This window comes from Thalassophryne amazonica, chromosome 12 (assembly GCF_902500255.1).
Source record: "Thalassophryne amazonica chromosome 12, fThaAma1.1, whole genome shotgun sequence".
Lineage (NCBI taxonomy): Eukaryota > Metazoa > Chordata > Actinopteri > Batrachoidiformes > Batrachoididae > Thalassophryne > Thalassophryne amazonica.
In genome coordinates this window covers 24,685,204-24,709,126 of record NC_047114.1, presented here as the reverse complement: position 1 = coordinate 24,709,126, position 23,923 = coordinate 24,685,204, and the positions used below count along the sequence as shown (strand labels likewise).

The following is a 23,923-nucleotide window of genomic DNA, read 5'->3' as shown; positions in this document are numbered from 1 at the left end:
GAGGCATGGACTTAATGAGTGACAAACAGTACTCTTCATCAATCTGGCTCCAACTTTCTCTGAATACTGTTGCCAGATCAGCTTTGCAGGTTGGAGCCTTGTCATGGACCATTTTCTTCAACTTCCACCAAAGATTTTCAATTGGATTAAGATCCGGACTATTTGCAGGCCATGACATTGACCCTATGTGTCTTTTTGCAAGGAATGTTTTCACAGTTTTAGCTCTATGGCAAGATGCATTATCATCTTGAAAAAATTATTTCATCATCCCCAAACATCCTTTCAATTGATGGGATAAGAAAAGTGTCCAAAATAACGTAAACTTGTGCATTTATTGATGATGTAATGACAGCCATCTCCCCAGTGCCTTTACCTGACATGCAGCCCCATATCATCAATGACTGTGGAAATTTACATGTTCTCTTCAGGCAGTCATCTTTATAAATCTCATTGGAACGGCACTAAACAAAAGTTCCAGCATCATCACCTTGCCCAATGCAGATTCGAGATTCATCGCTGAATATGACTTTCATCCAGTCATCCACAGTCCACGATTGCTTTTCCTTAGCCCATTGTAACCTTGTTTTTTTCTGTTCAGGTGTTAATGATGGCTTTCATTTAGCTTTTCTGTATGTAAATCCCATTTCCTTTAGGCGGTTTCTTACAGTTCGGTCACAGACGTTGACTCCAGTTTCCTCCCATTCGTTCTTCATTTGTTTTGTTGTGTATTTTCGATTTTTGAGACATATTGCTTTAAGTTTTCTGTCTTGACGCTTTGATGTCTTCCTTGGTCTACCAGTATGTTTGCCTTTAACAACCTTCCCATGTTTGTATTTGGTCCAGAGTTTAGACACAGCTGACTGTGAACAACCAATATCTTTTGCAACATTGCGTGATGATTTACCCTCTTTTAAGAGTTTGATAATCCTCTCCTTTGTTTCAACTGACATCTCTCGTGTTGGAGCCATGATTCATGTCAGTCCACTTGGTGCAACAGCTCTCCAAGGTGTGATCACTCCTTTTTAGATGCAGACTAACGAGCAGATCTGATCTGATGCAGGTGTTAGTTTTGGGGATGAAAATTTACAGGGTGATTCCACAATTTATTCCTCAGAATTGAGTGAGTCCATATTTTTTTCCCTCTGCTTGGTCTAAAAAAGTAACCGTTACTGACTGCCACAATTTTTTTTTCTTGATTTCTTATAGTGTTTCTTAAAGCCAGAAAGTTGCCATTTGAAATGACTTTAGTTTTGTGTCATGTCTGTGATCTGCTTTTTTTCTACAAAATTAAACAACTGAATGAACATCCTCTGAGGTCGGTGATTCCATAATTACTGCCAGGGGTTGTATAATTATACAAAGTCTTCTTATTCTGTGCAAATCAGTCATAAATACTGCAGATGCGGTCTTAAATTTCTTTGCATTTAAAGAAGTAAACATGCACATTTACCTCCAGAGGGATCTCCATGTTACCGGATACTCTAATGATATTTTTAGCTATTCAGTAGTGATAAGAAGCGCTTTACCAAATACGATTTTAGCTTGCTCTGTGTATTACATTAATGACTTTGTTAGCCCGTGATGGTGATTACGTTCTAAATCAATCGTGTGCCGATTTAGTTTTTGTCCAAAGTCAAAAGATCAGCCCAGGTTGTAAAATTCTGAAGTTCCCTTTTACTGCATTGACTTCATAACCGTGTTGCCCCACTGACAGCTTTTTTTATGCCCTTGCACTCAGTGATACATTGAGCCCAGCATGTCATCCTCCTGAGCCAAAGGACACAAAGCACTCTGAAGATCTCTCAGTCCTTCTTTTGAAACACAAAGCAACATAAATGTCCTATCTGCTTTCTTCGTTAATTTATGTGTATGTAAACACTTCTCTTTCTTGCCTTCCTTTCCTGCATGTTCACTTTCAGTTCCTGCATATTATGTGTTTATTAAGTGTGTTCACAAATTCTGTTTCTCTCTGGGCACATTCACATTACCAGCTGAAGGAACCTGATAATAAACACATTCATTAACGTGTTCGATTTACCATCTTGATCAACAAGTGCGTCAAAAAGCAACAATCCATCAAAGTGAGATCAAAGTGAGGTTTTTCATAAAAACATTAAGTAAAACAACAAATGACAACAGTGTTGTAGCCGTTTCTTCTTTACCATTTTGTTTTTTAGTGCTCCTTCAAATTCAAGGCCCCTCTGACAGGAACCCCTGCCATCAATCACAACCACAGCATAGCCCAGAGAGGCCAGTGTGTTCAGACGGAGATACTTCATCCCCTTGAAGGAATTATTAACTAGCTGGACCTACAGAGAGACACACACACACACTTTTATCAAACTTTTTCTTTTTTTTTTGCCTCAAATGAGTCATCTTAGATTTAAAGTGTAGGTGACACCAAAAAATGTGCACAAATAATCGCTAAAAATGATGAAATGTTGATATTTTAAAAAATGCTGAAGAATAAAAGTCTTGAAGCCTGCGCTCTAATTCAGCCCTCAGCCACGGCCATATTGTTGCTACGTCATCACCAGAACAGGACCTGCTGATTCAAACCCAAATCAATTGTAAACGCAGTGGAGGTCAAGCTGTTTTCTGACTATTTTTTTTCCTAGTGTGGAGCTTTTTTTTGTTTTTAAAGACTCGTCTGAAGGTGTTTCTGACAGTGAAGGAGACTAAACCTTGGAGGAAAACCTTGAGTCTGACAACAGTGATGATACTGGCAGCGTTCAGAACACAGAATGGTAATTATAAATAAATAAATACTGCAAGTGATTTCGGCATGCGGGTGGAGGTGATAGACTATTGTTTCCTTCTTGAATACAGTTAGTGTACTGTACGTTAGTAGTGTAACACATTTTTAAATATTAAAACCATTCACACAAGGAGTAAATAATACATATAGTCTTGCCTGTCCATTTCAGTGAGATAATCTTCAGTCTGATGAAAACTTATCCACCTTTACAAAACGAGGTCTGAAAATAATTTGAGCACTTTGTGCTGCAAGTTGAAAGACTCACAGCTCCTCATCTGCTCATAACGTCTCAGTCTGCATATGACCAAATTATCCGATGATCCACAAAACAATAAATAAAATAAAATAATGTGAAAATACTCAGTTTGGCCTTCGTGTCGAGTGGAGAAGCGGCAGAAACTGCACGCGCTCTCATCAATATAAGGGATCCACCTGCCAATCAAAAGGATACTGCCAGGGAGAATTAACCATTCTGACACTGAAAACATGCTGCAGCTCTGGCCCGAACCACTTGGTGGAAACGGGGCTGTCAGCCGCCTGTAACATTCCATAAATTAATGGGACTCTTAAGTTAATGGATGTGGCGCTGATGTCACTTCCTCCTTCTACTCCAATGTCGGGACTCACCAGGAAGTTCCTGGTTTTAGTGGTGCACAGTTCAAAATCTGAATATTTATCTCTTCAGTAACTGCACACCAGAAAAGGCAAAATTTCAAAATGTTTAATTTTAGTCTTAAATACTCAAAAAAAAACCATTACATATCATGTCACCTACACTTTAAAGCACATTCTGATGAACAAAAAACAACGGCAGTTGTAACAAGATACCATGTGATGAAACGCCTGTATGAGACACTGACCTGTGGACCTCCATACACAAACAGAACAGTTGGGTGCTGCCTGCCAGGCTGCAGGTTGTGAGGCTTGTATACCATTCCGTAAAGTTGGAAGCCTGACTTCCCCGGAAAGTCAAAAATCTCTGGTGGATTGTAATCTCCTGGGCAACCTGGACGGTGCAAACATCATTGCTTAAAAATTCGCACCATGTGCTAAGTTTTTGACCCAATGAGTCTACAAACTTATGCTATATGCACAGCCAGTATCATATAATCCAATGATGCATCTTAAAATTTAGTCTGAAATAACACAACAAACACAGCAGGTGTGTTAAGCATTTCAACAGCAACAGGTATTAATTTGACTTTTGACTTCAAATGTGCAGCAGACGTTACAGTGCAAGTAAAATTCTGTAATTCTTTAGATTTTTCCTCTGCTCTTAAACACAAGATGGCAGTGGTTCCTCAGTTAGACCCCTAAGTACAGCTTATATGTCCCAATTAACAATTAATGATTCCAAGTCATCATTCTGAAGTTTCAACAAGTAATTCCATCAATTTCTGGAATCTTCTGTGCTGTTTAAAGAGGCAGCCATCTTGGTGTATGCAAGCATTTAATCCACTGAAAGTCTGAGGGCGAATAAAAAACAAAATGAATCCATCTTGTCAGTTATTTTTCAGAAGACCTGAACATTAACATAGAGGAGACATTATAACATATTGTTTGATACAATATACCGTATTTTCCGGACTATAAGTCGCACTTTTTTACATGTTTTGGCCTGGGGTGCGACCTATACTCCGGTGCGACTTATAAATTAAAAATATACCGGTAGGATCTCAATTAATTTACTGTAACAAAACAATTTTACGTGACAGAGTCGATCTATGTTTTAAAATGGCCACCGGAAAAGGAAATGCAATGCATCATGGGCACTGTAGTATGACGGCCATCCTATAGTTCACGCTGGTCGCGATAACCAATCAGAGAACAGAACGTTGGATGCGTATTCCTCACCTCACCCACAGTGTGTGAAGCTGACGAACACGGTGCTTGCTGTTATTCCGGCATGGCGAACAGAACAGCTTCAACCCTTGGATATCAATGTGAGCAGAGTGTTTAAGTTGACGCTGAGAGCTGCGTGGGAGCATTGGGTGAGCGACGGCGGAGGATTAGTGTGTGCACTTGGAAGGAGCTGGCGTCGATGATTGTGAAAAGCGTTTGAAGCAGACGAACATGGTGTTTATTCCGGGACGGCTAACAAGACAGCTTCAACCCTTGGATATCAGTGTGAGCAGAGTTGACGCTGAGAGCTGCATGGGAGCACTGAGCGACGGCGGAGGATTAGCGTCTGCACTTGGAAGGAGCTGGATCAACACCGCTGGGTGGTCATGAGCTGCGCAGGTAGGTGCTGCATGGTTCGGCTCGCAATGTGGTCCGCAAAATACAAACATATCTGTAGGTAAAATGCAGCTCACGAGAGGGCACTCAAGGCTTGTGTGACTGTTCCTGCGACTTCTGACTACCATAGAAAAATAAAAATTTTAACGTTACTGATAACATAACATAAGACAACGGAGAAGGCCCGAAAAAATGCCACCAAAAAGAAAATCATACTCTGCAGATTACAAGTTGCGACTGGTGAAATATGCATCCGAAAACGGTAGCCGTCACAATATTATCATCTGAACTTTTCATGTTAACATACCTGTATGTCCATGGGACTTATAGTCCAGTGGACCTTATTTATGGTTTATTTTTCTTTATAATGGATAAAGTGGCTGGTGCGACTTATACTCCGGTGCGACTTATTTATGGTTTGTTTTTCTTTATAATGGATAAAGTGGCTGGTGCGACTTATACTCCGGTGCGACTTATAGTCCGGAAAATACGGTAATATGCGCAGTCAGGGAAAATTAAGATGGAAAGTTTTTGGACATTTTAACATGGACTTGAACAGGAACCTGCTCACTTTTGGAGCCAGCCTCAAGTGGCCAGTCAAGGAACTGCACCTTTTTCTTCTTCCAGGTGGGCTTCATCTGAAACTATCAAAGCTTACCAATTGGGATGCAGAAGAGTAATATTGCCAGACTGGGCTTTTGGTGGCCAAGCAGTAAGCGCACTTGTTTCCAGAACAAAAAGTTCCAGGTTCAAGACAACCCCTGGCTATTACCCATGTGATGTGGAACTGCATCAGGAAGGGCATCCCGTGTAAAACCTGTGCCAAATCAACATGCAGATCCATATCAGATCTACCGTAGTAACTCCAAGTGAAAAAGGGAGAAGCCAAAAGAACTTGGTTGAAGGTGGTTTTTAAACAGCCTTTACATTTTAGCAAAGCAGAGAGTCACAGTCACATAATGTCGCACTACCAGTGTCCCGTAACACTGGTTAGTTTAGTGCACAGCACGACAGATTAAAAAAAAAAAAAAAGTTGAAAACTCAGACAACATGCAGACAACTTTCAGCCTCGCAATCTACTGCAGATGATTTAATCACTAGACGAGGATCAACTCACTGTAAAGTCATTTTCATGTGGAGATAATAGAGATAATAGATTGCAGTAATGTGTAAAATGCGTTTGAACTGTGCAGTTTTGCTCAGAAACAGCAAAGTTAAAGCTCAGCTACACCTAACTTTGATATATCTTTATTTTTTCCCCAATGCAGATTTTAACTTGCAGGGAGCAGATTTGAAAACTAAAACAGTCCAGATTTGAGAATATGATCAGTATTCAGAATCAGAATCGAATCAGAATCGCCTTTACTGTCACTGTAATTTGCATTGCAACGAGATTTGAGTGCAACTCCAAAAAGGTGCATTCCGTGGTACGAGTAATTTTTAGCCAAATAAAAGATAATAAAATTTAACAATAAATTGTTCAGAGTGTATGTACAACTAAATAAACATAAGATAAAGTAAAATAAAATCAAATGTGGACCAAATAAAATGTAAAACAAGAATTATATACAACTGTGGAATCATATTGCATGGGAATATTGCATATGGTTTACATATATTGCACAATACAGATATTGTGCTCCACATAGGCCCATTGATATCTGAGAAATGTCCATCATATGGAGAAAATGGCCCATTACTTCAGGCACTGAGGGTATATTACCACACATTACCCATTTGAAATAGGATACTATAACCTCAGGAGACAAGGTGGTTCAGATATTCAAGAGGTCACATTATGGAAAACCAGTTTTTAATTTATCTTTTACATTTTAATCAAGTAATAATGTTAAATAGTTTTCATGCCCAGTGTTGCTAGTTACTGTGAAAAGTTACTTTATTAGTTACTTTCCACAGTTACATTATACAGTTACTTCATTAGCAGCTGCGGACAACTTGTCAGCAGCTTTTTGAATGTACCTAATAAAGTAACTAGTAATCTAATGTGGTTATTTTTAAGACAGTACTAAGAAAAATAACTAGTAGTTACTTTGCTGATTAATCAATTTTAAGAGTAACATATTATTATACAAGTTATATATATAGTATTATTAGCAACTAATAAATTACCTTATCATATACCTATAAATGATACGCCAATATGATTGCATAAAACACTAAAGAATAAATAGCAATACACCCTTTTCGCGGACGGGTAATATTTTTCATACCACCCAATTAATCAGCCAATCCGGACAGCGGAGCGGCGCCATGACGAAGAGGCGCAGTCAGAGGAACTGTGAAATACTGGTGAGTCACTATTAATAATTTCTTACGTGTCCAACCTCGTAGGTTGATCGTTAAAATTAAATTTGCTAGTTCTAAAAGCCATCATAATTATTTATAGGAAAATGTTATATTTTTTTCTACTAAAGTTTGAACTTTGAGTGTTTACACAGGAGAGAAAAATGAGAAAATGTTAATGCCTGTTTGAGAAAAGTGTATAAAGTGTGTAGGGAGGGGTTTTACAGCCTTAAAACATCTATAATAATTGTAAAAAATAACGCTGACTACTTTGCAGATTTCACCTATCGCGGGCCATTTTTAGAACTTAACTCCCGCGATAAACGAGGGACCACTGTATATGATAAAATTGGTATCAAGTTGTTCACCAATGAATATGGCTTTTTACACCCTTCAGAAAACCATACAACATTTATCATTTATAGGTATATGATAAAACCATACACCCTGAGGCCGATGGTTTTCTTCAGGGTGTATAAAGCCATATTCATTGGTGAATAACTTGATAACTGATATTATTAGTTGCATTCAGCAGCTGCTAATAAAGTAACTGTATAAAGCTGTCAATAAAGCAAGTGTATAAAGTAACTAAAAAGTAACTAATAAAGTCACTTTTCAAAGTAACTGTGGCAACACTGCTCATGTCCCAAAGTTCTATGTCTGTTTTTAGAGAAATTCTCCTGCTATACACATCATTTAGGCCTGACAGCTTGTTTAAAACCTCTATGACACATTTAACAAAATATCCGCAAAATTCTTCAATTTCACCTCAGATTAATAAAGAAAAAAATTATCACATTAAACAATGACATTTAACATTCATGCAACTGAAACATTACAACTCTTGAATTATTTACTTTATTGTGCTCCACATAGGCCCAATGATATCTGAGAAGTGCCCATCATATGGAGAAAATGGCCCATTACTTCAGGCACTGAGGGTACATTAGCACATATTACCCATTTGAAATAGGATTACTATAACCTCAGGAGACAAGGTGGTTCAGATTTGAAAAGATGGCAATCTGCACACTTTGTCGGAAACCAGTTGATGTTAAAAACAGCCTCACAATAAACTTGTTTAGCCACCTGTGAGCTAACCATAGCAAGGAATATGAAGAATATGAAAAGCTCAGCTGCTCCCCCCCACCACCAAAAAAAGCCTAAATCAGCTAAGTTGCCTGGACAACACAGCAAAATTTGGTCTAAATAATATTTGCATGCACACGCACAGACAGACAGACAGAGCGAGACAGAGAGCTCTGAATTTATTTCTTTAATTTCTACAGCACTGACAGCAGTACAGTTAAGGAGTGAAGCTTAAGGATACTCCAGGCTTTAAATATCTGAGCCCCGGGCACTGTTTTGGTACCCATGGTCTCTTGCTTGCCTCTACTGTTGGTTGGCTCTCACTGCGGTATTGTATCACTTCCTGTTCTGGAGCACAGCAGTGTTTTGCTGTATCTGTTAGCTGTTTAATCTGCGCAGTTAGATTGATCTAGATAACTAGATAACGATTTGTTTCACAGTGTAATCTTCACGTGCCGTAACTAAAGCACTCCCTCTGCTGAATCACCTCAATTATTTACACATTATTCACTTTGTGTGTTGTTAGGAATCCGCTAGCTTAGCGCAGCTACTAGCTCTTAGCCGATTTAGCATGGTGGCTTCTCCCGTCTCTCCCGCACTTTTCTGCTATGGGTGTGAAATGTTTAGTTATTCCTCGGCCTCCTTTAGCAGTAATGGTACTTGTAATAAGTGTAGCGTATTAGTAGCTTTGGAGGCCAGGCTGGGCGAATAAGAGACTCGGCTCCGCACCGTGGAAAATTCTACAGCTAGCCAGGCCCCTGTAGTCGGTGCGGACCAAGGTAGCTTAGCCGCCGTTAGTTCCCTTCCAGCAGATCCCGAGCAGCCGGGAAAGCAGGCCGACTGGGTGACTGTGAGGAGGAAGTGTAGCCCTAAACAGAAGCCCCGTGTACACCGCCAACCCGTGCAGTTGAAATGTGAAGTTAGCGACACCAGCAACCATAGTCAATTGTCTTCCGGGGGCCAGAGCAGGCGACACTGAAGGAAATTTGAAACTGCTGGCTAAGGCTAAGCGTAAATTTGGTAAGATTGTAATTCACGTCGGCAGTAATGACACCCGGTTACGCCAATCGGAGGTCACTAAAATTAACATTGAATCGGTGTGTAACTTTGCAAAAACAATGTCGGACTCTGTAGTTTTCTCTGGGCCCCTCCCCAATCGGACCGGGAGTGACATGTTTAGCCGCATGTTCTCCTTGAATTGCTGGCTGTCTGAGTGGTGTCCAAAAAATGAGGTGGGCTTCATAGATAATTGGCAAAGCTTCTGGGGAAAACCTGGTCTTGTTAGGAGAGACGGCATCCATCCCACTTTGGATGGAGCAGCTCTCATTTCTAGAAATCTGGCCAATTTTCTTAAATCCTCCAAACCGTGACTATCCAGGGTTGGGACCAGGAAGCAGAGTTGTAGTCTTACACACCTCTCTGCAGCTTCTCTACCCCTGCCATCCCCTCATTACCCCATCCCCGTTGAGACGGTGCCTGCTCACAGACCACCAATAACCAGTAAAAATCTATTTAAGCATAAAAATTCAAAAAGAAAAAATAATATAGCACCTTCAACTGCACCACAGACTAAAACAGTTAAATGTGGTCTATTAAACATTAGGTCTCTCTCTTCTAAGTCCCTGTTAGTAAATGATATAATAATTGATCAACATATTGATTTATTCTGCCTTATAGAAACCTGGTTACAGCAGGATGAATATGTTAGTTTAAATGAGTCAACACCCCCGAGTCACACTAACTGCCAGAATGCTCGTAGCATGGGCCGAGGCGGAGGATTAGCAGCAATCTTCCATTCCAGCTTATTAATTAATCCAAAACCCAGACAGAGCTTTAATTCATTTGAAAGCTTGACTCTTAGTCTTGTCCATCCAAATTGGAAGTCCCAAAAACCAGTTTTATTTGTTATCTATCGTCCACCTGGTCGTTACTGTGAGTTTCTCTGTGAATTTTCAGACTTTGTCTGACTTAGTGCTTAGCTCAGATAAGATAATTATAGTGGGCGATTTTAACATCCACACAGATGCTGAGAATGACAGCCTCAACACTGCATTTAATCTATTATTAGACTCAATTGGCTTTGCTCAAAATGTAAATGAGTCCACCCACCACTTTAATCATATCTTAGATCTTGTTCTGACTTATGGTATGGAAATTGAAGACTTAACAGTATTCCCTGAAAACTCCCTTCTGTCTGATCATTTCTTAATAACATTTACTCTGACGGACTACCCAGCAGTGGGGAATAAGTTTCATTACACTAGAAGTCTTTCAGAAAGCGCTGTAACTAGGTTTAAGGATATGATTCCTTCTTTATGTTCTCTAATGCCATATACCAACACAGTGCAGAGTAGCTACCTAAACTCTGTAAGTGAGATAGAGTATCTCAATAGTTTTACATCCTCATTGAAGACAACTTTGGATGCTGTAGCTCCTCTGAAAAAGAGAGCTTTAAATCAGAAGTGCCTGACTCCGTGGTATAACTCACAAACTCGCAGCTTAAAGCAGATAACCCGTAAGTTGGAGAGGAAATGGCGTCTCACTAATTTAGAAGATCTTCACTTAGCCTGGAAAAAGAGTCTGTTGCTCTATAAAAAAGGCCTCCGTAAAGCTAGGACATCTTACTACTTATCACTAATTGAAGAAAATAAGAACAACCCCAGGTTTCTTTTCAGCACTGTAGCCAGGCTGACAAAAAGTCAGAGCTCTATTGAGCTGAGTATTCCTTTAACTTTAACTAGTAATGACTTCATGACTTTCTTTGCTAATAAAATTTTAACTATTAGAGAAAAATTACTCATAACCATCCCAAAGACGTATCGTTATCTTTGGCTGCTTTCAGTGATGCCGGTATTTGGCTAGACTCTTTCTCTCTGATTGTTCTGTCTGAGTTATTTTCATTAGTTACTTCCTCCAAACCATCAACATGTCTATTAGACCCCATTCCTACCAGGCTGCTCAAGGAAGCCCTACCATTATTTAATGCTTCGATCTTAAATATGATCAGTCTATCTTTATTAGTTGGCCACAGGCTTTTAAGGTGGCAGTAATTAAACCATTACTTAAAAAGCCATCACTTGACCAAGCTATCTTAGCTAATTATAGGCCAATCTCCAACCTTCCTTTTCTCTCAAAAATTCTAGAAAGGGTAGTTGTAAAACAGCTAACTGATCATCTGCAGAGGAAAGGTCTATTTGAAGAGTTTCAGTCAGGTTTTAGAATTCATCATAGTACAGAAACAGCATTAGAAGGTTACAAATGATCTTGTTATGGCCTCAGACAGTGGACTCATCTCTGTGCTTGTTCTGTTAGACCTCAGTGCTGCTTTTGATACTGTTGACCATAAAATTTTATTACAGAGATTAGAGCATGCCATAGGTATTAAAGGCACTGCGCTGGGGTGGTTTGAATCATATTTATCTAATAGATTACAATTTGTTCATGTAAATGGGGAATCTTCTTCACAGACTAAGGTTAATTATGGAGTTCCACAAGGTTCTGTGCTAGGACCAATTTTATTCACTTTATACATGTTTCCCTTAGGCAGTATTATTAGACAGCATTGCTTAAATTTTCATTGTTACGCAGATGATACTCAGCTTTATCTATCCATGAAGCCAGAGGACACACACCAATTAGCTAAACTGCAGGATTGTCTTACAGACATAAAGACATGGATGACCTCTAATTTCCTGCTTTTAAACTCAGATAAAACTGAAGTTATTGTACTTGGCCCCACAAATCTTAGAAACATGGTGTCTAACCAGATCCTTACTGTGGATGGCATTACCCTGACCTCTAGTAATAGTGTGAGAAATCTTGGAGTCATTTTTGATCAGGATATGTCATTCAATGCGCATATTAAACAAATATGTAGGACTGCTTTTTTGCATTTGCGCAATATCTCTAAAATTAGAAAGGTCTTGTCTCAGAGTGATGCTGAAAAACTAATTCATGCATTTATTTCCTCTAGGCTGGACTATTGTAATTCATTATTATCAGGTTGTCCTAAAAGTTCCCTGAAAAGCCTTCAGTTAATTCAAAATGCTGCAGCTAGAGTACTGACAGGGACTAGAAGGAGAGAGCATATCTCACCCATATTGGCCTCTCTTCATTGGCTTCCTGTTAATTCTAGAATAGAATTTAAAATTCTTCTTCTTACTTATAAGGTTTTGAATAATTAGGTCCCATCTTATCTTAGGGACCTCATAGTACCATATCACCCCAATAGAGCGCTTCGCTCTCAGACTGCAGGCTTACTTGTAGTTCCTAGGGTTTGTAAGAGTAGAATGGGAGGCAGAGCCTTCAGCTTTCAGGCTCCTCTCCTGTGGAACCAGCTCCCAATTCGGATCAGGGAGACAGACACCCTCTCTACTTTTAAGATTAGGCTTAAAACTTTCCTTTTTGCTAAAGCTTATAGTTAGGGCTGGATCAGGTGATCCTGAACCATCCCTTAGTTATGCTGCTATAGACTTAGACTGCTGGGGGGTTCCCATGATGCACTGAGTGTTTCTTTCTCTTTTTGCTCTGTATGCACCACTCTGCATTTAATCATTAGTGATCGATCTCTGCTCCCCTCCATAGCATGTCTTTTTCCTGGTTCTCTCCCTCAGCCCCAACCAGTCCCAGCAGAAGATTGCCCCTCCCTGAGCCTGGTTCTGCTGGAGGTTTCTTCCTGTTAAAAGGGAGTTTTTCCTTCCCACTGTTGCCAAGTGCTTGCTCACAGGGGGTTGTTTTGACCGTTGGGGTTTTTCCGTAATTATTGTATGGCCTTGTCTTGCAATGTGAAGCGCCTTGGGGCGACTGTTTGTTGTGATTTGGTGCTATATAAATAAAATTGATTTGATTTGATAAATAAATGAGAGTCATCTCAAGGAGCTACAATATAACAAAATACACTGAATAAAATTATAAATGCAATACTTTAAATCTTAAAATATTTTATGAATGGTGCGGCAAAAAATTTCCAAATTTTTCTGTGAGTACAAATGGTTGATTCCTATTGTTCTTAATGCACAAATGTTTTTTAGACACGTGTGACATTTTGCCACTTCGTTACTGAGATATTGCTCCCTCCAGGTAGATGTGGCATGCTGTAGCACTTCTGAAAGAACACGAGCAATATTCAGACAATCCTTGTACTGGGGATGATAAAAGGCCACCCCAAAATGTCCTGAAATGTCAGATATTACCATGTCACAGATGACAAGTCAGGAAGGTGCGTGTGCTACTGGCAGTGCTGGGATGTCGACAAGAACTGTAGCTGTACAGTGGTTAGTCCACTTCTCTACCATCAGCTGCATCAGACAGTCACTTTCGACAGTTTGGGAGATCGCTCAACCAACCACATCCACACAAACCACATGACACCACCCCAACTCAGGGTCTGTATATCCAACTCCTCCAGAAGAGTGGGACAATAGTCCATAGATCACAATTAACAACCTTGTGAGATCCATGTGCAGGAGATGTACCGCACTGCGAGATCCAAACGGAGGCCACACAAGATACTGACTTGTGAATTCTGATGCATGACACCAGCGCCCACACCACTGACTTGCAATGAATCTTGTGAGATCCAAATGGACATCTGAATGTCTGTAATCTGTGTGAAACTGAACAGTAAAGGTATGCTGACCGAACAGAGTAATTTCATTAAGCCCAAGTGTACAAAATATTTAAAAATGTCTTATGTTGGATTTATAATTTTGTTCAGTATATTTAACTGAAAAAAAACAAGCTCATTTTTTAAGACAAGAAGTTGTTTCTGCACAAAAAGATCACAAAGTACCACACAGACAAATGCTCATCAGATGTTATTTACCTGGTGATTCCATCATGCTGGCCCAGAACTCAGGCACCATGCGCAGCGGGTCTCCTTCTGGACTGGTCAGCTTGTAGACATGAACACAGGGTGGCGTACTCACATTGCTGTAGTGGCTGACAAAAAAGTCAAAGTTCTGCAGAGAGACACACACACATAAAGGAGTTCAGCTGGAACTCAAAATATAAAAACAAAAGACCATCAACCTTGATAGTTCTCAAATATAACGCAATGCTAAAATACCAGGTTTTGAGTATATTTCTTATTGTTACATGGGAAACAAGGTACCAGTAGATTCTCACAAATCCAACAAGACCAAGCATTCATGATATGCACACTCTTAAGGCTATGAAATTAGGCTATTAGTAAAAAAAAAAAAAAAAGTAGAAAAGGGGGTGTTCACAATAATAGCATCTGCTGTTGATACTACAAACTCAAAACTATTATCAAACTGCTTTTTTAGCAATCCTGTGAATCACTAAACTAGTATTTAGTTGTATAACCACAGTTTTTCATGATTTCTTCACATCTGCGAGGCATTAATTTTGTTGGTTTGGAACCAAGATTTTGCTCATTTACTAGTGTGCTTGGGGTCATTGTCTTGTTGAAACACCCATTTCAGGGGCATGTCCTCTTCAGCATAAGGCAACATGACCTCTTCAAGTATTTTGACATATCCAAACTGATCCATGATACCTGGTATGCGATATATACAACCCCTGGCAATAATTATGGAATCACCGGCCTCGGAGGATGTTCAATCAGTTGTTTAATTTTGTAGAAAAAAAGCAGATCACAGACATGACACAAAACTAAAGTCATTACAAATGGCAACTTTCTGGCTTTAAGAAACACTATAAGAAATCAAGAAAAATAATTGTGGCAGTCAGTAACGGTTACTTTTATAGACCAAGCAGAGGGAAAAAAATATGGACTCACTCAATTCTGAGGAATAAATTATGGAATCACCCTGTAAATTTTCATCCCCAAAACTAACACCTGCATCAAATCAGATCTGCTCGTTAGTCTGCATCTAAAAAGGAGTGATCACACCTTGGAGAGCTGTTGCACCAAGTGGACTTACATGAATCATGGCTCCAACACAAGAGATGTCAATTGAAACAAAGGAGAGGATTATCAAACTCTTAAAAGAGGGTAAATCATCATGCAATGCTGCAAAAGATGTTGGTTGTTCACAGTCAGCTGTGTCTAAACTCTGGACCAAATACAAACAACATGGGAAAGTTGTTAAAGGCAAACATACTGGTAGACCAAGGAAGACATCAAAGCGTCAAGACAGAAAACTTAAAGCAATATGTCTCAAAAATCGAAAATGCACAACAAAACAAATGAGGAATGAATGGGAGGAAACTGGAGTCAACGTCTGTGACCGAACTGTAAGAAGCCGCCTAAAGGAAATGGGATTTACATACAGAAAAGCTAAACGAAAGCCATCATTAAGACCTAAACAGAAAAAACAAGGTTACAATGGGCTAAGGAAAAGCAATTGTGGACTGTGGATGACTGGATGAAAGTCATATTCAGTGATGAATCTCAAATCTGCAGTGGGCAAGGTGATGATGCTGGAACGTTTGATTGGTGCCATTCCAATGAGATTTATAAAGATGACTGCCTGAAGAGAACATGTAAATTTCCACAGTCATTGATGATATGGGGCTGCATGTCAGGTAAAGGCACTGGGGAGATGGCTGTCATTACATCATCAATAAATGCACAAGTTTACGTTGATAGTTTGGACACTTTTCTTATCCCATCAATTGAAAGGATGTTTGGGGATGATGAAATCATTTTTCAAGATGATAATGCATCTTGCCATAGAGCAAAAACTGGGTCAATGTCATGGCCTGCAAATAGTCCAGATCTTAATTCAATTGAAAATCTTTGGTGGAAGTTGAAGAAAATGGTCCATGACAAGGCTCCAACCTGCAAAGCTGATCTGGCAACAGCAATCAGAGAAAGTTGGAGCCAGATTGATGAAGAGTACCGTTTGTCACTCATTAAGTCCATGCCTCAGAGACTGCAAGCTGTTATAAAAGCCAGAGGTGGTGCAACAAAATACTAGTGATGTGTTGGAGCGTTCTTTTGTTTTTCATGATTCCATAATTTTTTCCTCAGAATTGAGTGATTCCATATTTTTTTCCCCTCTGCTTTCTCTAAAAAGGTAACCATTACTGACTGCCACAATTTTTTTTCCTGATTTCTTATAGTGTTTCTTAAAGCCAGAAAGTTGCCATTTGAAATGACTTTAGTTTTGTGTCATGTCTGTGATCTGCTTTCTTTCTACAAAATTAAACAACTGAATGAACATCCTCCGAGGCCGGTGATTCCATAATTTTTGCCAGGGGTTGTAGGCCCAACACCATAGTAGGAGAAACATGCCCATATCATGATGCTTGCACCACCATGTTTCACTGTCTTGACTGTGAACTGTGGCTTGAATTCAGAGTTTGGGGGTCGTTGTTGTGTGTTGGGGGGTGTGGCTAGATGTTTTGGTGTTCTTTTCTTTTCTTTGCTCTTCAGGTGGCATGAGAACTGATTTGTCTGTGGAGAAGGTGCTGGCTGAAGAATCCTCACCCTCATCAACATCATGTGTAGCACCTGTGACTGGTGCTCACATGCAACGTTAAAGACTTTCAGCTGAAGCAGATAATTGGATGGCGTTCTGCATTTAAGGCATGTGTGATTCAAGCAGAACTGCCGGGAACTCGACCTTGTGATGTCCGTTTGTGAGACGCTGAGGGCCGCGCCTGGGTTTGACACATCGAGCCCGTGAAGCAAGGAAGGGTGAGGACACTTGCTGTCAGCACACATTAAAGGTGATTAAGTGTTCGACTAATTGTTGATAGTAACTTGGTGTTTTGTTACGCAGTATACTGGAATTGTGATGAGAATTGTGCAGTTTGCTTCTCACTGCTGTGGCGTGCGGATAAGTGATCCTCCACTTGTTGTGAGAAGCTGTTCATTTGCATAAAGTTAAAAAATACAGACCTGAATGTGTTGCTGATAGCGTGTGTCTTTTGAAAGATATTGTTGTAACTGCTGACTTACCTCACCTCTTCTTTGCTTCACAGAGAGTCAGTTTGACGTGTCCACCTGGGGGGTGTTTGTCTGGTGGTAGTGGGTCCAGGAATGCCGGGCTTCTATCCTTTTGGGTGCTTAAGAGCGTGTCAACAGTCACTCCACCAGAAGGACGTTCTTTTAGTTTTGTACACATTATTATGCACAGGTGAAAAATAAATTGTTTCTGTTGTTGGAACCACTTTCTGGTTATTTTTAGCGCTGGGTTCTGTCTGACGCAAGTCCGCTCCTCAACTCGCGTCGACACATAACAGTCGTCTCACAAACTGTCTGTGGCCCTTGGACCCAAAAAGAACAATTTTACTCTCATCAGTCCACAAAATATTCCCCTATTTCTCTTTAGACCAGTTGTTGTGTTCTTTGGCAAATTGTAACCTCTTCTGCACATCTTTTATTTAACAGAGGGACTTTGCGGGGGATTCTTGCAAATAAATTAGCTTCACACAGGCGTCTTCTAACTGTCACAGCACTTACAGGTAACTCCAGACTGTCTTTGATCATCCTGGAGCTGATCAATGGGTGAGCCTTTGCCATTCTGGTTATTCTTCTATTCATTTTAATGGTTGTTTTCTGTTTTCTTCCACGTGTCTGTTTTTTTTTGTTTTTTTTTTTGTCCATTTTAAAACATTGGACATCATTGGAGATGAACAGCCTATAATTTTTTGCACCAGCGTATAACTTTTCCACTCTCCAATCAACTTTTTAATCAAACTACACTGTTCTTTTGAACAATGTCTTGAACATCCCATTTTCCTCAGGCTTTCAAAAAGAAAAGCATGTTCAACAGGTGCTGGCTTCATCCTTAAATAGGGGACACCTGATTCACGCCTGTTTGTTCCACAAAATTGACAAACTCACTGACTGAATGCCACACTGTTATTGTGAACACCCCCTTTTCTACTTTTTTTTTTACTAATAGCCCAATTTCATAGCCTTAAGAGTGTGCATATCATGAATGCTTGGTCTTGCTGGATTTGTGAGAATCTACTGTATCTACTGGTACCTTGTTTCCCATGTAACAATAAGAAATATACTCAAAACCTGGATTAATCTTTTTAGTCACATAGTACTACTATTATTCTGAACACTACTGTATATATATGTATATATATATATATATATATACACATACATGTTTTTGTTTGTCCCCCACCCCCACTGATACTGCTCATGTTGCAATTTAACATTTTAAATTATTCTTTAAAACATTGGACACCTTGTTGTCTTTCAGAACCACAGACAAACGTTCCTTATTCTTATTACTCATCAAGTTATTGTTAATGGGTTATTTTATTATTGGTTCATTGTCTGAAACTAATTAGTTTGTGCTGATATTATTTCATAGCCTGGAAGACGAAGATGATGTCTGTTTTATGACTACTTCTCGATTAAAATACTGAATATTCCTGAACAAACATGACTTGCAATAATCCTTTTAACTGTAAAGTCAAGGTCTGTATAGCAATTTGTCAAACTGTTTTTTATTAGCACAGCTGAATAATGAAGAATCTTATGTACAACTTGGATACTTTTAGTGCTGGGTATATAATAGGCCTACCATTGGGGACAGATGAATATAATTTACTGAACTGTCATGAGTTGTGTACTGCTGCATTTCTCAAAATTTTCACAAATCTTCCATGAAATGTCTTCAATTCATTGTTCTAAAATGTTGCAAAATGCATTTACAAACACCAAGAACCCTTCAACTTCCCCCATCCTAAGAGTTTACTTTTCCTTGGATTTCTCCATTATTGAGTCACATCCCTGAATATATATACAGAGCCGCTAAAGGAGTGTGTATTTGGTAGCATTTGGAAGCTGGAGTTAAAAGTTACACAAGGAAGAATATTGTTGGGAGTCACATGATGCAGCGGGGCAAGAAGGACGCTTCTTCTGAGGCTCTCCAAGACTATCTTTACAAACACACTTAAACTTCTTGGGGAGGTGGTGGGTAGTGGTTAAGCGTTGGGCTGTGGACCAGAGGATCCTTGGTTCAAGACCCAGCCAAACCGGAAAATTGGGAAAAGGTCCTTAATCCCCAAGTTGTTCCTGGTGTGTAGTGAGGGCCTTGCATGGTAGCACCCTGACGTCAGTGTGTGTGTGTCTGTGTGAATGGATGAATGTGAGGCATCATTGTAAAGCACTTTGAGCATTTGATGCAGATGGAAAAGCGCTATATAAATGCAGTCCATTTAAACCTTGGAAAAACCCAATTTTTCATTCTGATTTATAAACTGCATAAAGGACTTAAGCTCTAGAAATAAACAAGGTAATTCAGCAAATGTACATTTCTCATCACATGAAGAGGACAACCATAAACAGGAGGCTAGTGTTAACAAGATGGCACATGGTCAGGTGCAGCCTACTGGGGACAATGCTCTCATATTTCAAGAGATACAGAATGGGAATCAATCCCTCACCAACAAGCTGGATACCAAAACAGCAGAGATTAATGAGTCCATATAGGGTCTAAAGGCCATACTTGACGGCCTGACTGACATCCTGCGTCACCAAGGCAGACTTGCAGGTGGACAAGTTAACTAAAGACCATGGAGTATTTGATGGAGAAATTTGAGTCACTTGAGAATTACAGCAGATGCAATAATATCCGTGTCCTTGTCAAATGTATTGGGATAACAGCACTTTCCCGAGCCGCTAATGATGGAGCGAGCCCAACGAACGCTTGCACCAAGACCATCCATGGAGGAGAGGCCGAGGCCCATGTTCATATGTCTGCTGAAGTACCAGAGGTTTCATGTACAAAGACTTGCGTGGATTTCCTAATGAAGCATGGCGTACACCAAACTGGCGTAAGCACAAAAATATTTAGATGTATCAAAGTGTGTGTAGGTATGGATCCACACACGTTATGTTTGTACATCCCACTTAATGTGGAACTGAGCGCACATGTTCCCGCGCCATGCTCCTACCTTTCCACACCCCTATTTAAATACAACCCCAATTCCAATGAAGTTGGGACGTTGTGTAAAATGTAAATAAAAACAATACAATGATTTACAAATCCTCTTCAACCTATATTCAATTGAATACACCACAAAGACATGATATTTAATGTTCAAACTGATCAACTTTATTATTTTTGTGGAAATATTTGCTCATTTTGAAATGGATAACTGCAACATGTTTCAAAAAAGCTGGGACAGTGGTATGTTTACCACTGTGTTACATCACCTTTCCTTCTAACAACACTCAATAAGCGTTTGGGAACTGAGGACACTAATTATTGAAGCTTTGTAGGTGGAAATCTTTCCCATTCATGCTTGATGTACGACTTCAGTTGTTCAATCATCTGGAGTCTCTGTTGTATTTTGTGCTTCACAATGCACCACACATTTTCAATGGGTGACAGGTCTGGACTGCAGGCAGGCCAGTCTAGTACCTGCACTCTTTTACTACGAAGCCACACTGTTGTAACACGTGCAGAATGTGGCTTTGCATTGTCTTGCTGAAATAAGCAGGGACGTCCCTGAAAAAGACGTTGCTTGGATGGCAGCATGTGTTGCTCCAAAACCTGGATGTACCTTTCAGCATTGATGGTGCCATCACAGATGTGTAAGTTGCTCATGCCATGGGCACTAACACACCCCCATACCATAACAGATGCTGGCTTTTGAACTTTGCCTTGGTAACAATCTGGATGGTCTTTTTCCTCTTTTGTCCGAAGGACACGACATCCAAGATTTCCAAAAAACAATTTGAAACGTGGATTCATCAGACCACAGCACACTTTTCCATTTTGCGTGCATCCATTTCAAATTAGCTCGGGCCCAGAGACGGCGGCAGCATTTCTGGATGTTGTTGATGTATGGCTTTAGCTTTGTATGTTAGAGTTTTAACTTGTAGATATAGCGATGAACTGTGTTAACAGACAATGGTTTTCTGAAGTGTTCCTGAGCCCACGTGGTAAGATCCTTTACACAATGATGTTGGTTTTTAATGCAGTGCTGCATGAGGGGTCAAAGGTCACGGGCATTCCATGTTGATTTTCGGCCTTGCCGCTTACGTGCAGCAAGTTCTCCAGATTCTCTGAATCTTCTGATTATATTATGGACTGTAGATGATGGAATCCCTAAGTTCCTTGCAATTGGATGTTGAGAAACATTGTTCTTAAACTGCTGGACTGTTTTTTCACGCAGTTGTTCACAAAGTGGTGATCTTTGCCCCATATTTCCTTGTGAATGGCTGAGCCTTTTGAGGATGCTCCTTTTATACTCAATCATGACACTCTCTTGTTTCCAAACAGGTGTTCTTTGAGCATTCATCAACTTTCCCAGTCTTTTGTTGCCCCATCCCAACTTTTTTGAAATGTGCTGCAGGCATCCATTTCAAAATGAACAAATATTTGCACAAAAACAATAAAGTTTATCCGTTTGAGCATTAAATATCTGGTCTTTTTGGTGTATTCAATTGAACATAGGTTAAAGAGGATTTGCAAATCATTGTATTCTGTTTTTATTTACATTTTACACAACGTCCCAACTTCATTGGAATTGGGGTTGTATGCAAATGCATGTAAACAGGCCCTGGAGCTGGGAATTTGCCTTTGTGACCTCAGTCAACATGAACACAGAAAAGAAATTATACAGTGTGTGCTACAGATGACATGGCGACACGCAGGGATAGTTTATTTGGTACCCTATCAATAAACATGAAACAGTAAGAGTTAGTTGGAGCATGTGTGTGAAGTCGCAACACTGTGGGCCCAGTGCAGCACACAGACACAGACACACACACACACACACACACACAATAAAATGTGAGAGGTGCCGCGGCTGACAGTGTGTGACATTCACAACTTTATACATGCGTTTATTGACAAATACTGAACACGGGGCCTGTTAAGAAGTTTCACGATCAAAAAGGCGCAAGACTGAGCTGCCCCAACCACGCTGTTAGTCAGGATGAATGAGGCATACGTTGATCTAGGACACCTAGCCACAATCTTAGTTCAATGCATTTGCGCATCACATATGATTTGAACACTGATGGAATAAAAATGTTTCCTATTAACAAAAACAAATTCATCATATGATAGCACCTAAACAGGCTCTCGTTGAAAATTGCACTATCATGTTAGAATGTGATGGACCTGGATGACATTTGGATGGCTGCGTTGCATACAGCTGGCATGGCTTGACTTAAAGTTGACTGCGATCTGCGAGCTTTAGATATTCTTTAGATATTTTACAATAATTGCAATGGCAGTTATTATTAATTATTATATAAAACATTCTGCGATGAAATATCTTATACTGTCTACCAGAGGGCCCCAGGGGGCAGGGGACTTTAGATTTGAATTTGAGTTAGATTTGTTGTTCACCAATACAAAACCATTCCAGATGAAGGGAGGTGTCCAACATGTTCTGGGGCTGGCATTGTGGGGTTCTATGCTCTTTTTTGTTTTCTCCTTTGTTTGGGTGCTCCACATATGTGTTATACTTTGTTTTCCAAGAACTTACTTTATTTACGGTAATACTATGAGAGGTCAGGGAACGTTTGTGAACAAAAAGGAATTTTGATGGGCAGCATATTGAAATTTGTCAGTTTCAACGTTGATGGTTAAGTGGTGAAATAAAGGAAACTAGCATAGTTCCCGTGGGGATACACAGGCTCTAAATAGCTGACATTTTTCAAGGGTGGTAACAAATTATGCAAAGTTTCTATAATCAGTTGGAATGGTGTGCGAGTCAAGAATGTTTTTAGAACCTTAGACCTAACCAGTTTTAAGAAGAAGAACTCAATCCTTTTATTTTCTGTTAATTACATCATTTTTTATGTTAATTTAGTGTCTTAATGTATTTCTAAATTGTTTAGGTTCTTGCTATCACATACACACTACTACTATTATTATCATTATCATCATCATCAGTATTACTATTATAATTACTTTATGTTTTACTTCTATTTTGTCATTTGATTTTTTGATGCACCACAATAGAAATGTGTTTTCACATTCTTGTGTCATCCATGTATTTTTAACGTATTTACAATTATATTATGTACTTGAACTTACTAAATAAAATCACGCAGGCACACTTTCAATATATAGATGATTTACCGCCCCCTGCTGGATTGGCGTGAGTCCACAATGTAAATATCAATGCCCACTGCTCAGTATTCAATCAATCAATCAATCAATTTTTTTATATAGCGCCAAATCACAACAAACAGTTGCCCCAAGGCGCTTTATATTGTAAGGCAAGGCCATACAATAATTATGTAAAACCCCAACGGTCAAAACGACCCCCTGTGAGCAAGCACTTGGCTACAGTGGGAAGGAAAAACTCCCTTTTAACAGGAAGAAACCTCCAGCAGAACCAGGCTCAGGGAGGGGCAGTCTTCTGCTGGGACTGGTTGGGGCTGAGGGAGAGAACCAGGAAAAAGACATGCTGTGGAGGGGAGCAGAGATCGATCACTAATGATTAAATGCAGAGTGGTGCATACAGAGCAAAAAGAGAAAGAAACAGTGCATCATGGGAACCCCCCAGCAGTCTACGTCTATAGCAGCATAACTAAGGGATGGTTCAGGGTCACCTGATCCAGCCCTAACTATAAGCTTTAGCAAAAAGGAAAGTTTTAAGCCTAAT

At 39.7% G+C, this 23,923-nt stretch overlaps 1 protein-coding gene across 2 annotated transcripts in view; it reads right to left on the bottom strand.

Annotated features, from left to right (window-relative positions):
• The window catches only part of dpp9 (dipeptidyl-peptidase 9), a 60,178-nt gene that overhangs the window by 10,923 nt on the left and 25,332 nt on the right, over positions 1-23,923 (bottom strand). For both annotated transcript variants that reach the window (XM_034183005.1, XM_034183006.1), the window contains exons 15-17: positions 14,214-14,349; positions 3,619-3,764; positions 2,163-2,309 (exon numbers count right to left, since the gene is read on the bottom strand). In XM_034183005.1, coding sequence (XP_034038896.1) covers positions 2,163-2,309; positions 3,619-3,764; positions 14,214-14,349 — 429 coding nt within the window. The remainder of the gene's footprint in view (positions 1-2,162; positions 2,310-3,618; positions 3,765-14,213; positions 14,350-23,923) is intronic.